This window comes from Alligator mississippiensis, chromosome 13, assembly GCF_030867095.1.
Source record: "Alligator mississippiensis isolate rAllMis1 chromosome 13, rAllMis1, whole genome shotgun sequence".
Lineage (NCBI taxonomy): Eukaryota > Metazoa > Chordata > Crocodylia > Alligatoridae > Alligator > Alligator mississippiensis.
In genome coordinates, this window is record NC_081836.1 from 30020305 (window position 1) to 30035880 (window position 15576).

Here is a 15576-nt window from a genome sequence, read left to right on the forward strand (position 1 = left end):
GAAGAGGGTATTCCTTTCTGCAGGTCAGTAGTGATCCAATGTCCTGGGCAATCTCTAGTTTAGAAGATTCCAGATTTGAACACCTATTACTAGGGGTGCACTAATAGTGATTTTTTGGGCCAATACTGATAGTCAATTTTAAACAAGCTGTATCAGCCGATACTGATCCAATTGCTGATATGCAGCTGGGCAGGTTAGAGAGCAGTGTCGGACTGGTAAGTCTGTTGTGAGGGAAGGGGTGGGGGGAGGAAAGGGTGTGGTGGGGGGCAGATTGAGGTTCCTGTGATGAGGCACAGGACAGAGCCATGAGCAGCTTGTTGGGGGGGCATGCAGAGATGGGCAGTGGCTCCCACCACTATGTGCACTCTGGAAGGATATGGGGGGTGGGTGCCCCCCAGATCTGTGCATGGGGTGAGGGAAGGCTCTTCTCAGCAGGGGGGTTAGGTTGGGCCAGGGCTCTGCCTGCGGGGCAAAACCAGAATTTGCCATAGCCCCCTTGTAGCTCCCCTCCCAGCACCACTGCCACCTGCCCCAAGCACAGCCCAGCCCAAGAGTCCAGCGCAGCCACAGGCCCAGCTCAGGCCCAGCCTCTGTCCTGTGCACAGATCCAGGGGGTACCCGCCCCTCCACCCCAGAGTGCAAGTAACGATGAGAGCTGCCCCCCCTCCCTGCGTCTCCTGGATAACCGTGACTCCATCCCATGCCCCGCTCCACCCTGGCTGTGCAGCACCTGTCCCAGCCCCATTTCCTTCCTCACTGCCGGGGCCTTAATCTGCACCCCCCACAACCTCCCTTACCACCCCTCCCCACACAACAGACTTACCAGCCTGGTGCTGCTCTCCACACTGCCAGGCTGCGGTTCTAGCTGCCTGCGTGCTGCACTGCAGCTACACGCATGCACGGGGTAATTATCAACAACATTAAATCGGCCACATCAGCCTAAAAAAGCCGATTGCTGATGCTGTCAATTTTCCTTATATTGGTGCTGATCTGATATGGGACTGATGTATTGCTGCACCTCTACCTATTACCCAAACACTAAAAACAGATCTTAAATCTCCAAATTCAGAACAAGTTTTGGAACAAGCTGAGGTTTCAATGTGTAGCTTGGATTTAAGCAAATATGTTGTATTTGAGGTGCATCGTACCACTGGACTACAAAATGAAGGAAGCTGGATTTTACTGTAACTTTTCAGCAAGGATAAACAGCTTTTGGCATGGATAGGTAGATCGTGAAGTTTTTAAATGGCTGAAATTGGCCAAAAAGAAAACGGGTAGAAAATTCTAGTGCAATGAAGTCATTTTTTAGTCAGTAGATGAAACATCCAAAACAGTGATTCTCAACCAGAGTGTTGCATTTGGGGTGCTGTGAGATCCTTTTAAAACGGTGCTGTAGGGTGTTTTGCAATATTATCACTTTTAGGTGTGGAAATACCTACAAAAATGATTCACAAGATAAACCCAGAACTTTCAAATAGAAATCCATAATGCCACAAACATTCTGACCTACTATGATTGTTCCAAGTTCTTTGTAACAAAAGAACTACTTTATTATTTTTCTATGGTCAAGAAACAAGTGAAAGCTAAGAGGGGTGCCTTGAGAACCACTAGTCTAAAATCTTAAAAATAATACCAGCACAGTTTAATCTGTTGCTGAAAAGGCCACTGGAGATTTAAGACATTAGATTGTTTAGAAAATAAATGGAGCTGTCAGGGGCCAGTAATTAAGCACTAGCTCTATATCAATAAGTAAATCTGGGTTGTTTTAGCAGCCCTGACACTAACCTATTGTGTGAACCCTGGCAAGTCCCTGGATCTCTCTGTATTGCTGTTTCCCTTCCCACTGTTTGTCCATTTTGTCTGACAGTTCTTTTGGGGAGGGGGCTGCCATTCACTATTCTTACAGTAAGCTGCATAATGGAGCCCAAATATCCGTTGAAACTTCTGCATTTTATCGTATTCTGATTGCTAAATTTTAAGAACAGGTATTACATTTGAAAGGTCACATATATTTAATTCCAGCTCATTCAGATAATTTAAATGTCACCATCCCCATTACCAACCTCTGGAAGACAGAATTATAGTGGAACAAATCCTCAATAGATCTAGACCAGTGTTAATATGCATGAAAAAATGCAACTAATTTGCCCCAGATGGATGAGAAAGGTATTCTTCATGGAATTTTGAGCTTGGTTAACCATAACGACAATCACTGACAGGATACAAGACCTTTTTAATATAGAAATCTTACCCAGGACTCTTAGAATGTGGCTTTTTTTTGTGGCACAGTTATAAAGAGCCAGAGTCCCCTGTGAGCAGGAACTGAACATGAAATTGCCATCTGGAGAGAAGGTCAGACCAGTGATTGCACCACGGTGCTGCCTATACAACACAGAAAACACATGAAACAGGGAAAGAAACAGGGCAAAATAGATTGATGTGAACTGCTGTCAGGTGGCCTGGGACCAGAGGAAACTAGAATCACCATCACAGACAGCAAGAGAATCCCACTTCATTGTGTCCCATGGTGGTATATCACAGTTGCAATTCTTATTCCCAAGGCCAGAGGGAGACAGGCCAGCATGCATGGGGCTTATGTCAATAGCTACCTGGGTGGGACAGACAAATGGACGCGCACACACTCTCTCTCTTTTGAGCATCCTTTACTTCCCCGTACAAGTGTTCCCCAGAGCTTTCTGCCTCCAAACACAGTCCTATCAGGCTGAGACACCACTATCTCAATTCCTTTCTCTCAATCACCTTTCTCCAAGCTAGAAAGTCCCAGAAGACAAAGCTGTCTCAGGCTCATCATGCCTGAATATTAATAAATTCTAAAATGATAAAAAGCTTAGTCTGTCTGTCTGTTCACAGCGCTTTTTTCGCACTCTGATTGGTGGACAAACAGCCAATCAGAGTGGTCCAGGAGCATTTGGCCACAAGATGGATCCACGGAGCATCGCCATGACTGCAGGGACACAGGGGCTGAGGCCAGCACAGCTGGCCATGGTCCCCCCATCCCCTGCTGCCCATGGTGATGGAGGACGGCGGGGAGAGTGGGCTCAGCCCTGAAGCGGCAGTGGTGGCAAAGCTGCCCCGGCGCAATGGGTGGGGAGGGTGTGGGGAAACTGGCCTGCCCAACTGGACCAGAAGCAGGGGGTAGGGTTTGGATGCGGAGCTGCCAGATGCTGACACAAGCTGGCAGGGAGGGGAAAGGGGGGGAACAGTGGCGGTGCCCCATCGCTACCATGCTGACAACCGCCCGGGGGGGAGGGGGAGGGGGCGCGGCAGGCGCAGCACAGTGGACCCATTTGCCCCCTCCCCGACCAGATGAGAAGCAGGGGCAGGGCCAGATGTGGGACTATGTCCCCATCCTCCATAATGGCAGGGAATGTGGTGCTGCCACCCCAACCCACAAAAAGTCCCCAAGGGAAGGGGGGGGGCATGGTGATGGCACCCCACCGCCACTGCTGAGCCCTACCAACAGGTGGAAGGGAGGGGGAAGAGGGATGCAGACCGCGTGGACCTGGAGTGTGGGGGTGCAACGCTGACCCCAGCCCTGAAGAGATGGAAGAGAACAGGGCCAGGCTTGAAGCGCAGGCTGGGGGCCAGACAGGTCTTCGTCCCACCCCAGCCCCACCCCCCATCATTCTTGATGGGCACCTGGCTAGTAAATAATCTATAGCCATGACACTACAAGGCTTTTCACCTCTGAAAACCAGTTGACCATAGCTTCCCTGGTGAGACAGCTAAATCTAAGCAATGTGTTTTTCCATTATTGGTCCAACACCTAGGTTAGCTCTTAAGATTTCACTCATGTGGATGGAAATCCTGCTTTAACTTGTCACCATGACTCGCATCATTCAGATCCATGCATATGAAAGTACGGTTACCCATTTTGCAAACATACTTGTGTTCCATTAGCAGGTCGGAGGCAGCCAAGCTGAAGGTTCTCACCATTCCACTGCTGAACCCACAGGCAAAGACCTGTTGTAAAGGGTGAAAGGCCACAGCACATGGCATCTCATCGGAGGCAGTGAAGTCATACATCTGTTGGGAAGATACATGCACACAGGTGAGCTATCTGTCTGATGCAGTACTGGGCAAGAGTATGTGATGCAGTGAGGTAAACCCATATCCCAGCTTAAGGAAATCAACACAAGCCATGGAAGTTTTGTGTTGATTTTATTAAGCACTGGCCCAGGCCACAAACATGCTATGGCACTGAGCTGGGATATTGTCTTTCCTTGGACTTGAATAGGTTCTGGAACAGGACCCCATCATTATGGATAATGTCAATCCATGATATTTCAGAAGCAAAAAAGAGCAAGCAGGGTTTGTAAACATTTGCCTTTAAAGAACTAAGGTGAAGCTACATTAAGCTAAAAAAAACCCTTTTGTAGTTTCGAAAAAAAATCTTATGTGGGGTACATTTAATTGCTTTTAAAGTGAAGATTTCTTAGTTAGATGAGACAAAAAAAATGGGAAGGTTTCTCCTTTACAACTCTACCACCAAAGTAAAGTTCTGACTTTAACTATATCTTTCCTCACTAAGAAAAGGAGCTTCTAGTACCTGCTGCATAGACACTAGGTCCCAGATGCGAATGGTGTTATCCTGGGACACTGTAGCCATCTGCTTCCGGAGTCTCTCCACAGAGAATGCCAAAATAGAGTTGGTGTGAGAGCGCATGAGCGTGCTGTAGTTCCGGGACTGTATATCTAGGTAGCCCAGGTTCCCAGTGGAAGTAGTGCACAAAACTCTGAGATTGTCTGGACTGATGCTAACAGTACTCACTGGACCTTCATGCTCTGAGGAAACAGACACACTAGTTACTAAACTATCCCAAGACCAAAACAGTGGTAGATCCAGACCACAGCTAAATGACCAGGACAGACCCATGTATTTTCACTCTCATGGGCTGTGCTTCCCGACATGCTCTGAGACTAGCTGTACTCAGGCTTTAGCCTTTGTACATAAATCTATGCCATTTCCACAAGCATCTGTGGCCAGCATCACTGTATTTAATTCCAGGAAAGCTAAAGCACTCTTACTCTTCTCCCACAGGTTTTCATTGGACAGATATGCAATAAGCATGAAGGACTAGTGCAGAAAAGTGAGGTTTGACTATTCTTTCTTAGTCAAAGGGTTCCTGCCTTTTTCCAAGAAGTCAAGAGAGACATGGTCTACCCTTAAAAGAGATGAATCTAATTTATTCAAGTCTTGAATTTGTCACTCCAGGATGCCACAGTTACTACAGACCAAGGTCTAGCCTGTTGATGGGGCACCATAAGAAAAGTCCACAAAAGAATAAACATTGCTTTTCAGAACAGCTTAGGTATGAATGTGGAATCTTAGTACTGAATTCCTGCTTCCCTCCATAACAGCTTCATCAGAATGGACAAGGATGCAAAACTGTGCAGAAGAGATCTAACGTCTACTCACCTGCCTCCAAGAAGACTGCTGAAAAATCCAACGGCCACAGACGCAGATAGCCATCTTCTGAGCCCGTAGCACAGAAGGTTGGGGACACACTAATGCTGTTTATTGCAATCCCAGGCCCTAAAAACACACACCAATCTTGATACCATTAGGAACAAAAGAACTGGTTGGGACCAATGTTCCATCATCTATTTCAGTATGCTTCCAGTACAAATACCCTACAGAACCACTCAAAGGACAAGATGTCCCCGTGAAAATATCTTTCTAACATTCCAAGAATTAGAGATCAACTTGTGCCCCAAAGCTAGCAGGTCTAAGTCCCTTCCAGAACTTCTATTGATTTTTAATAATTGTTAACCTTAGAAATGCCCAAATGCTCCTCAAACCCTGATGTGATCTTGACATTAAAAGTCAAGAGATAGGAACACAGCAAAGCTGGCCACAAGTATATATGAAGAAATACTAAGGCTATGACAATGAAGTCTAATGGTCTAATCACAGTACTAGGAGCCAAAATACACTAACTTAAAGCCAACCTGTCATCTTGTTCAAGTCTTAGCTTTATGCTGTAACTTGCTGCCCCTCCTCCCCGGAAATTGCATTCGCCCATCTCCAAGATGCTTTGAAGACCGAGTAGCTGAAATTGCTAACATGCCCTGAAGTTAAGACAGCTCACATGATATGCTAATTCTTATAATATCAGTCGTCACAATAATACTTGAAAACAAATTCCTACTGACACTACATCACTACACAATAATATGAGAGTTCTGAAAGATAGCAAGCTCTGGCAGATGATCACATTAAGGAATTCAAAACACTCGATAACTTGCAGAACAAAATAAGAATGTGCATTTGTACATCTGGCTTTTTTTTACTACTACACACAGGATTCCTATCAGCCAATTAAAACATTGCTATTGAAGTCCTTATTCTAAGTATTCTTTAATTACAAAAACCTAAGACACAATGATGCTTCTTAAAATAGTACCTGGCCATGTCACAGTGGGTTATTGTTGATTTCAAGAGCAAGAAAATTTTCTATCGCTAGTCTGATCAAGTCAATCCATCTGTACGAGGCACAGCACTGCATAATTTTCCATGAATTGCTTAAACTCATCTCCAGTCTGTCTGCTGGAGTTTAATCTAATTAATTCACAAGGCCATTTCACTTTTCACTAACCTTACAAGCAAGGCTTCTTCTTCCATTTTGAATTAGCATACACTCTGGGTTCTTAATTCAGACCCAGAGGCCTCCATTTTCCCTCCAGATCTGCACACCTACATTTGTGCACGCTTACATCTTGAAGCAGATTTGCATATGCAAGCATTACATTGTATATGTCAACTTTATGTGCCTGAGAAAACAGGTAGACACTCGACTACGTAATTCACACAAATACGTACAATTTGTGCATGTGCCGACACCTCAAATACATGTGCAAAGACTTAGATACGTGTATTTGGACAGTTTCTAAAAATTTACCATTATTGTCCAGTAAAAATCATGTTTTCTCCTCACATTAATGTCTATAGATGTTTATACAGTTTTATTCCCTGCCCGAAAATCCATCTTATTTAGATCAATAGATTTTAAAGCTACAATGGACTTTTAAATTATCTAGGCTGACCAACTATATAACACCCAAAAGTACATCAATCTAGTCCTTCTAGATTGAGTCCAGTAGGCTAAGTTAATTTAATATGAACATGCAAGTAATAGGCTATATTTAGCTTTACATATTCACTCTTTCTTCTCCTTCCATGTGTAGGAGCCCACAGATGATCACAGGCCAGATACTCACTGGCAATCCAGGCCATTTTGCATATGGTAGGTCCTATGTCTGCTTCTGTTTTGTGTTCCCTCTAAAAGGCTTCCTAAGCCAGGGAGAGAGCTTGGAAGCCTCTTTTGGTAGAAACTCCTACTGCAGCATGCCCTATAACCTACAATACCTGAATTGAAGGTCTGCTTCTCCCGACGGTGAGAGTGCTGGGTCTGAGATGGCAGGAGGCGCCTGGCGTTTCTGATACTAACTTTCTTATAGTCAATTTCCAAAATGTGACCACTTCTGCTGCACACAAAGCTGAAAAGGTAAAGAGCACACAGCTAGGTGCCTTTGGTCATAATGGGGAAATGAAAGACAGTTTAACTGGAGAAACCCAGTCTGCATTTTGCTTCAGTGTTGACCTTTTCAGCGCAAGGACAGAATTAGTTTTAAAAAATGCTGTTTGCCTAACCCAGAGTCTTAGCTCAACGACAGGACTTCAAGTGTCTGACTTTCCACAATACACACCTAACTTTGAAACATATGACCAGCAGATGGAGTCACACCTTTCCATTCTTTTTTCCTAACCCCATGAAACAGTGACTACAGAAGAACTTAGTTCAATTCCATAAACAAAGGAAAAGACAAAGATTACTGGGCCTCAAAAGCCTGTAAGCATATCAACCATCACAAAAATAATCTTCAATTAGCCCAAATGCCAAAATAAATTATGGACTTTTTGCCTGGATATCTAAAAACCAGTAAAAATTTTAATCAGGATGCTACTATTATTACTTAAAAGATCAGATTTTTTTTCCTTTGTTATGTCATAAAAGCAGTAAACTGTACTAGCCTTTAACCAACGTATCATTAGGAATATTTTTATTCATTTTTTTGAGTTTGGGAGAGGGAAAACACAAGTTAAAAGGCAGATACCTACATATAGATTGCAAAAGAACTTCGTATAAAAATTCAAGTCTGTTTTCTTTCTATTTAGAAGATGTGGAAAGTTCAAACAGGGGTTAGGAAAGAGGAGACAGGTGTTACCTACTACACAGAGCACCAGACTGGTAAAGCAGAAGACCTAGACTATCTCCAGCTCAGCCACTGGCCTCCTAGGTGATTTAGGAGCTAAAGCTTACAACTTTTAGTTTTGGATATTCACTCCAAAACCAGCTGGAGACTAAAAACTAGGCTGCACTGCTAACCTATAACAGAAGGGGACTAAGAACAGCTTGGGGAAGCAAGGCTAGAAAGAGATGTTGCCAAATCACAGAATCATCAAAATTAAGGGCTGGAAGGGACCTAGAAAGAGTGAATCCAACCCCCCTGCTCTGGGCAGGAATACTGCTAAGATCAAATGATCCCAGCAAGATGTCTGTCTAGTCTCCTCTTAAAGACTTCCAAGGTTGGGGACTGCACCACCTCCTTGGGAAGTCTATTCCAGATTCTGGTCACCCTTACCATAAAGAAGTTCTTCCTTACATCCAACCTGAAACCATCCTTTAACAGTTTATGGTCATTGCTCCTTGTCCTCCCCTGGGGTGCCCTAGTGAACTTTTTTTCTCTCAGCTCCCGATATTCACCCCTTACATACTTATAGATGGCCACCAAGACCCCCCTCAGTCTTCTCTTCCACAGGCTGAACAGTCCCAGATCCCTTAGTCTTTCTTCATAAGGTTTGTCCTTCAGGACCATAATCATTTGTGTGGCCTTTCTCTGGACCCTTTCAAGATTCTCCACGTGTTTTTTGAAGTGTGGCACCCAGAACTGGACACAGTACTCCAGCTGGGGTCTCACCAGTGCCAAGTAGAGAGCAAGTATCACTTCCTTAGCCCTGCTCATGATGCATTGGGTAATGCATCCCAGTATGCTATTAGCTCTATTGACTACAGCATTGCACTGGCAGCTCACGTCCATCCTGTGATCAACCAAAACCCTGAGGTCCTTTTCAGCCATCACGTTGGCCAGGACATCTCCTCCTAACCTATATTCGTGTTTCTAGTTACTTCTTCACAGATGAAACACTCTGCCTTTAATTCTTATTGAACTGCATCTGCATCCAGTTCCACTCCACCCACCTTTCCAGCTTGTCCAGGTCCACTTGGATCCACATCCTATCCCCTAGTGGGACCATTTTCCCTCATAACTTAGTATCATCCACAAAGTTGGCCAGTGTGCCATCATCTAAATTGTTGATAAAGATGTTGAACAGCACAGTGCCAAGAACCGAACCCTGCGGGACACCACTGGCCACCTCCCTCCAAGATGATACAGACACATCCACTAACACTTTCTGGGTTCAACTCCTTAGCCAGTTCCTAGCCCACCTGACTGTGGACTCTGCCAGCCCACAATTCCCCAGTTTTGTTAACAGAAGTGTCATGGGAGACCAGATTGAAGGCCTTTTTAAAATCCAAGTATATGACATCAACTGTGCCCTCCCACATCTAAGTGTTCATTCGTTACTTAATCATAGGAGACAAGGTTGGTCAGACATGGCCTGCCTGCAACGAAACCATGTTAGCTATCCCTCATCATCATGCCTTCTGCTAGCCTCCCCCCTTGATGCGAGGTGGATGCCATCTCTTCCCAACAAGCCTCTATCCCAGAACAGCATTCCACGATCATAAAATCTAAAACCCTCACTGTGGCTCCACCTCCTGAGCCTCCAGCTGACCTCCTCACTACAACTGTCCCTCCAGGGGCCCTAACCCCTGACTGGGTGGAAGAAAGGGAAAACTACCTGTGCCCCCAACCCTTTGAGCCCAGGGTTGTTCTTGGCCATGTCATTTGTGCCCACATGGATGAGCAGTATGGGGGGTAGTGGTCAGAGGGCTGGATAAGTTTTCAGCTGCGGCATCCAATCAGCTGACTGGTGGTATCACCCCAAGACCACAATGGCATGCCTGGGCTTTCCCAGCTTCTTGAGACATGCTGCTGGGATCTCCAGGATGTGTTTCTGGAAGCAGGAAAAGTTGGGGTTTCCCAATAGCAGAGACACAACCCTGACATCTCCAGGGTGAAATTATGGAAGCAGGAAACCCCCACAAAATTTAATGGCAGGCAAGAGGCAACAAAAGGCAATGTCTGTTTCCAACCGAAAATCTCTGACTTATGCCCAGTTGCTCTTTCAGCAGCTCAGACTGAGGAAAGGACAGAACCACAAACCTCTATGTGGATGAAAAATCCCAGACAGGTTTGGCACATCTGCTATCCAGCTCTGAACTGAACTGGCATAAACAGAATTACAGAGATTTAAAATAATTTATCCTGAAACCTGCATCAACAACTGGCAATCAAAGCCATATTAACTTGCATTTAGTGAGAAATAGCTGTTGAACTTTTAGAGGGAAATACTTGGGAACATTATCATCCTTGCAGACGGCTTGCATTGAAAAGAAGGGGATTTTACCTAAACAGGGAATCTGGATATAAAATATAAAAAGACGAATTCATGATTTAAAGGTGTTCAATAAAATAGCAAGATAACCTGATTTCCCCTGTGGCAAATCCATCTACCAGAAACAACGCAATACAAGCAAGGGATGCCATTGGGGTTTAGACTGCAGAAGAAAGAGGAGAACTGCCAGATCTGGTAATATTGCCTTCTTGGACTCTCAGGCTGGTAGCAGCAGCCTTGGTCTGATGATTAAAATGAAAAATAAGCAATTCAACAAGGGGGATACTAATACACCACACCCCAGCCATTGCCAAAAGACAGCTAACAGCAGCCCACAGTGAGATTTTCTGAGGGTCTAACTGGTGAAACATGGAGGGAGCGGGAATTTCTTGTACCATTCTAGGAAATATTTTAAGCTCCTTTGGGGCACTGAAGTCTTAGAAGGGAGGAGAGAGGCTCTTCCAGAACCTTTGTTCCTGCAGGGAGAATCCAGACAGCATGTTACAGATGCTTCTACTGCAGAACGGGATGAGCCAGTCAAAGCCATGACTGCGCAGCCTTCTCCTACTGAATAATGCAAAGCTTGTTCTACTAGTGCAGTGGTTTTAGACCTGTGGTTCCCAGACCCATGGGGGTCCACAGACTATGTCTAAGGGGTCTGGTGAAAGATTACTATGACCAATCAAAAGTATGTGATTACCAACACTTACAATTCAAAGGGCTCCACACCTCCATTCTAAATTTCCAAAGGGGACCACACCTCCATTTCAAATTTTTTAAGGGTCCACAAACGAAAAAAAGATTGAAAACCACTACTAGCATATCCAGTTACTCAGGACAGAGGTAGCTACCTCCCTCCTGAGTCTCCTCGTCGCTAAAGAATTAACTGAAACAAATGGATTTGAGGGGAAAAAAATCCTTACAGAGTCCGATCCTCCGGCTCCCGCTCAGGTGAATGTCCCTCCTCGAAGGCCAGATCAGTGAACTCCAGGGAATGGTACTCCCCCAGATTCACTGGGCACGACCGCAGTGTTCCATTCCGCACTCGCCACAGCCTCACATTGTCTCTGCCGCATGACACCATCCTGCAACGCAAGACTGAGTGAGGAGCTAGGCAGATCTCATTCTACCACTCAAAAGGCATATTCACTCATGGCACCTGACATGGACAAACTGATACCCTGAGCGGAGAGGGTGGCTAACAGTGCTGCCCTGTGCCTGCATGCTGGAACTCCAGCAGCAAACCAAGTTCTGCCCTGCATTGCCTTAGTCCGTGCTATTGTTTTATCCGGTCTTTACATTCCTCCATTTGCAGGTTACCTGGTATCATCAAAGAAAGCAATTTTCAAAGTCTGGATGTCCACATCAGTGTGTGCCTTGGCCAGCACGACCACCTCTCCACCATGGTTCACCTGGGCAGTGTTCCACACCACCACCATCTGCAGGGAAAATGCAGTGAACAGCAGAGCTACTGAAACATGGCACTGAGGAGAGTTCAGAGCAAAAAAGGAGAGGAGACTCCCAGCCTTCCACAGCAGCTGAAGTACCCCAGATGCTGCTTCTAAATCTACGTGTATGGGACTGCACTCTCATGCCTTTCCCCTCATAGCTGCTTGCTGAAATAAGTAAGGAAAAGTCTTTCATGAAAAGGATATAAGACAATGTCACAGACCCTGGTGATTTTCACCACAATAAGCTCATCTTATGGAAAGCCAGAGCTTGCAAACCTATTGGACCATCTGAGGACAGAGCTCAAACCTGAAATTTGAATGCAGGACTTGAACACTGGGAAAGAACAGAAACCAGCACCTACCTTGGTTGTAGAGACTGCACTGGGGTTGCCAAGATTTGTAGAAGTAGGAAGCAGAACTCCCTTTCATGCCTGCTGCCAGAGCCCAGCTATGCACTGGAGCCACATGATTTCTGACAACACTGTTCTTTATTACAATTTTGACTACTCCACTGAATAAGTCTCCACCAAAAAGAGTCAGATTTAAAAGAAAGTGACAATAACAGACACAACCTTTGTATTTATCCAGGTACACATGTAGCTCTCAGTGATCCTAGTTTTCTCTGCTAAAAAAATCCCAAATTCTCTAATAAAAAAAATTCAAAATTCTCTTAAAAAAACACCCCCAAAATTCGCATGTTTCCATGATTAAAACAAAACACCACTATATATCGGTTAGACATAATGTTTTGCTATATTTAAAATTTTAAAGGAATCTGGAAGCCTATATTCTAAACACCTATATATGGTGGCGTTTCATTTTTTTTTTAAATGGATAATCAGAGTTCCCCGTGCGCCCTTTGGTCACCAGGATGTAGGTCTAGCTGCAGTTGTCCCCCCGCTACTCTGTGGTTCTGAGCCACCCTGATATGCTAGTGCCCTGCCCCTGCCATTGCTCCTCACTCTGAAGCCACAGCCATAAGCCCTGCTGGTGGCCCTTCACTCCTAACCTGCAGCCCCCCAGCCTTGTCAGTGCCCCTCACTCCTGAAACACAGTTCCCCCCTGACATTACAGCCCCTCACTCCCAACCCCCAGCACCCTGCCCCCCTCCCCCCCCCCCCCCAGCTCTCTTCGGAGGGGTGGGGGCGGCCTGTAGCTGCCTCCCACCCCAGCCAGCTTCACACGAACTCACAGGACTCCAGTGGGAGAAGGGGCGGGGGGTCCTTCAGGGCCAGTGGCGAGTTCTGTGGTCAGGCCACTGGAGGCTGATGCCTGTGCTCTCAGGGACAGGGGGGCCAGAGATGCTGCCCAGGGGAGGGACTGTGGCTGAGCTGCCTGGCACAGCATGGAAGCCCCAGTCTGTGGCAGGGTGGTACCACTGGTGTCCCCTCCTTTCTCTAGTCCATGCCAGCACTGGTCTTATTCTGCTGCTGTCCACAAGCAGGAGCCACTGCCACAGCAACCACAGGCAGAATTGAGACCACCTGGAGCCCCTTGCTCTACTCCAGCTGCCCCCAGCATGGCCTAGACCAAGTTGCACTTCCAGTCCTCCTTTCCATACTGCAGCCCCAGCCCCAGCTTCAGCCTGTGCTTCTGGCCACACAGCAACCCACTGCCCCCAAAGGACCCTGCCACCTCCTTCCCCCACTGGAGGGGCAGGTGCCTATGGGTGTGCTCCACTGGCAACAAAGCCAAGCTGGGCTCACTGGCAACAAAGCCAAGCTCTGCCCCACCAAAGCCCTGGCACCCGGACTCCCTCTCCCAGCACCAGCAAGCACAGGCACAGGCACACGCACCCATATACATCCCCTCCAGACAGTCCCAAAGCCTTGGCCCTCCAAACGCCCTGTCCCATAGACTTACCTGCATCCAGCTACTGGGGCTGCTCCCACCACCCTGCCTGGCTACATTGTTAGCCACATGTGCACACATGCAAGTGGTGCCCCCTGACTCTAATCGCCCTCCCCTCACTCCCCTGAGCCCCAAGCAGTTTCTTGAAGGCTGGAACGCTGCCAGCCTGCAAGGGAAAACCCACGGTTTCCAGCTTCAAGGAGAAAATACAGGGCTTTTGCCTTCAAAGGGGAAAATCTGCAATTTTCTCCTTTAAAAGGGAAAATCTGCATTTTTCTGCAGGAAACGGAAAACCTGGATCCATGCTCATCGCCGTGGTATCATAACACCTAAGCAGGTCTCAGACTGATCAGGGATAGCCAAGACCCAGTTTATGGAAATGTCAGCTTCAATGTAAACACAAAGGATGTGGCAGAAGAGGTGCAAGTGAGTCAACACTCTTCCTTATAAGCCAGTGTTGAGAGAATGACCCAATACAGCCTGGGGAGACTAGGTTGTGGACATACCATGTTTCAGAGGAAATATTAAACCAAGGGAGGGCCTGAGCATTTGTAGGCACTGCTGTTCCCATGCCATTTTTCACTGTTACACCTTGCATCCAGGTAATTACATTTATATTCCCCCTGCAGTTCTGGCTGCTCAAGGTTCCCACTCCCTGTGCAACATGTGCGTTTTTGTTCCATGAAAAAGCAGATAAAATTCAGCAACTGTTCTGTTTTTACTATGTGAAGTACCCAGTTAGCACAATTACTGTGCAAAGTGTTATTAGTCAGCGATAGACATTTATATGGATAAAAGTTGCTCTAGTAGCACAAGAAAAAATCCTCAGCATGAAGAGTAGTCAAAATCTGCCTTTGTTGCCTTTGGGATACACTTCATAACACTCCAACATTAACTGCAGTGCAGTTTCGCTGCTTTAGAGCATATTCTAGTTTATGATGCTTATAATTACCACTAATTCACATGACTGGAAGCTACTTAATACCAGGCTTCTTTTGCTGACAGTCCAGGTAAGGGACACTTTGGGCATCTGCTTTGAATCTCCCATTTCCTCTGGGAACTGCAGCTGCACTTAATTTACTGTTGGAACACTCTGAACTTTGCTATTTTGCTTATCAGATGCTCCTAACAGTAGAGTAGTATGACTATAAATTAAGTGCAATTGCAAGGCACCTGGCAACAGAAAGAGGAATACTACTTACATGACAGACAGCTTATACCAGTGTAAGTGGCTCTCAAACATGTGGGGTCAGAGAAGAAAGAAACATACTCAACCCCTTCAGAAGGTTTACAGCAAGTCCTACAAGACCTAAGTGGAATCACACAGGACTCCAAGGGAATCACACAAGCTGCAATATGTTGTAACTGTGAAGTGCCATTGCTGTAGCCGTGATGGTCCAGGAGATATGTGAGAAGCAGGATGTGTTCAGTAATATCTTTTATGGAACCAAATATGTTGCCTTTTGGGCACAAGCTTGTCAAACATGTCTTCCAACTATACAGTTAATCCAGTAAATGATATTTCTAAATAAATACTGCTTCTCCCTTTAACTGTGAAGTTAATAGATTTCATAGACATTTGGGCTGGAGGGGACCCCACAGGATTGAGTCCAGCCCCTGCCCCAGGGGCACGAAATCAGCAGGAATCGTAGGATCCCAGCAAGATAA

The 15576-nt window shown here is 46.0% G+C and overlaps 1 protein-coding gene across 3 annotated transcripts in view; it reads right to left on the reverse strand.

Moving 5' to 3' along the window:
* Positions 1-15576, reverse strand: part of WDR90 (WD repeat domain 90) — a 62824-nt gene that overhangs the window by 27146 nt on the left and 20102 nt on the right. For all 3 annotated transcript variants that reach the window (XM_006262886.4, XM_019493047.2, XM_019493046.2), the window contains 7 exons: positions 11927-12045; positions 11530-11691; positions 7391-7521; positions 5441-5557; positions 4571-4806; positions 3908-4047; positions 2252-2382 (listed from right to left, as the gene is read on the reverse strand). In XM_006262886.4, coding sequence (XP_006262948.1) covers positions 2252-2382; positions 3908-4047; positions 4571-4806; positions 5441-5557; positions 7391-7521; positions 11530-11691; positions 11927-12045 — 1036 coding nt within the window. The remainder of the gene's footprint in view (positions 1-2251; positions 2383-3907; positions 4048-4570; positions 4807-5440; positions 5558-7390; positions 7522-11529; positions 11692-11926; positions 12046-15576) is intronic.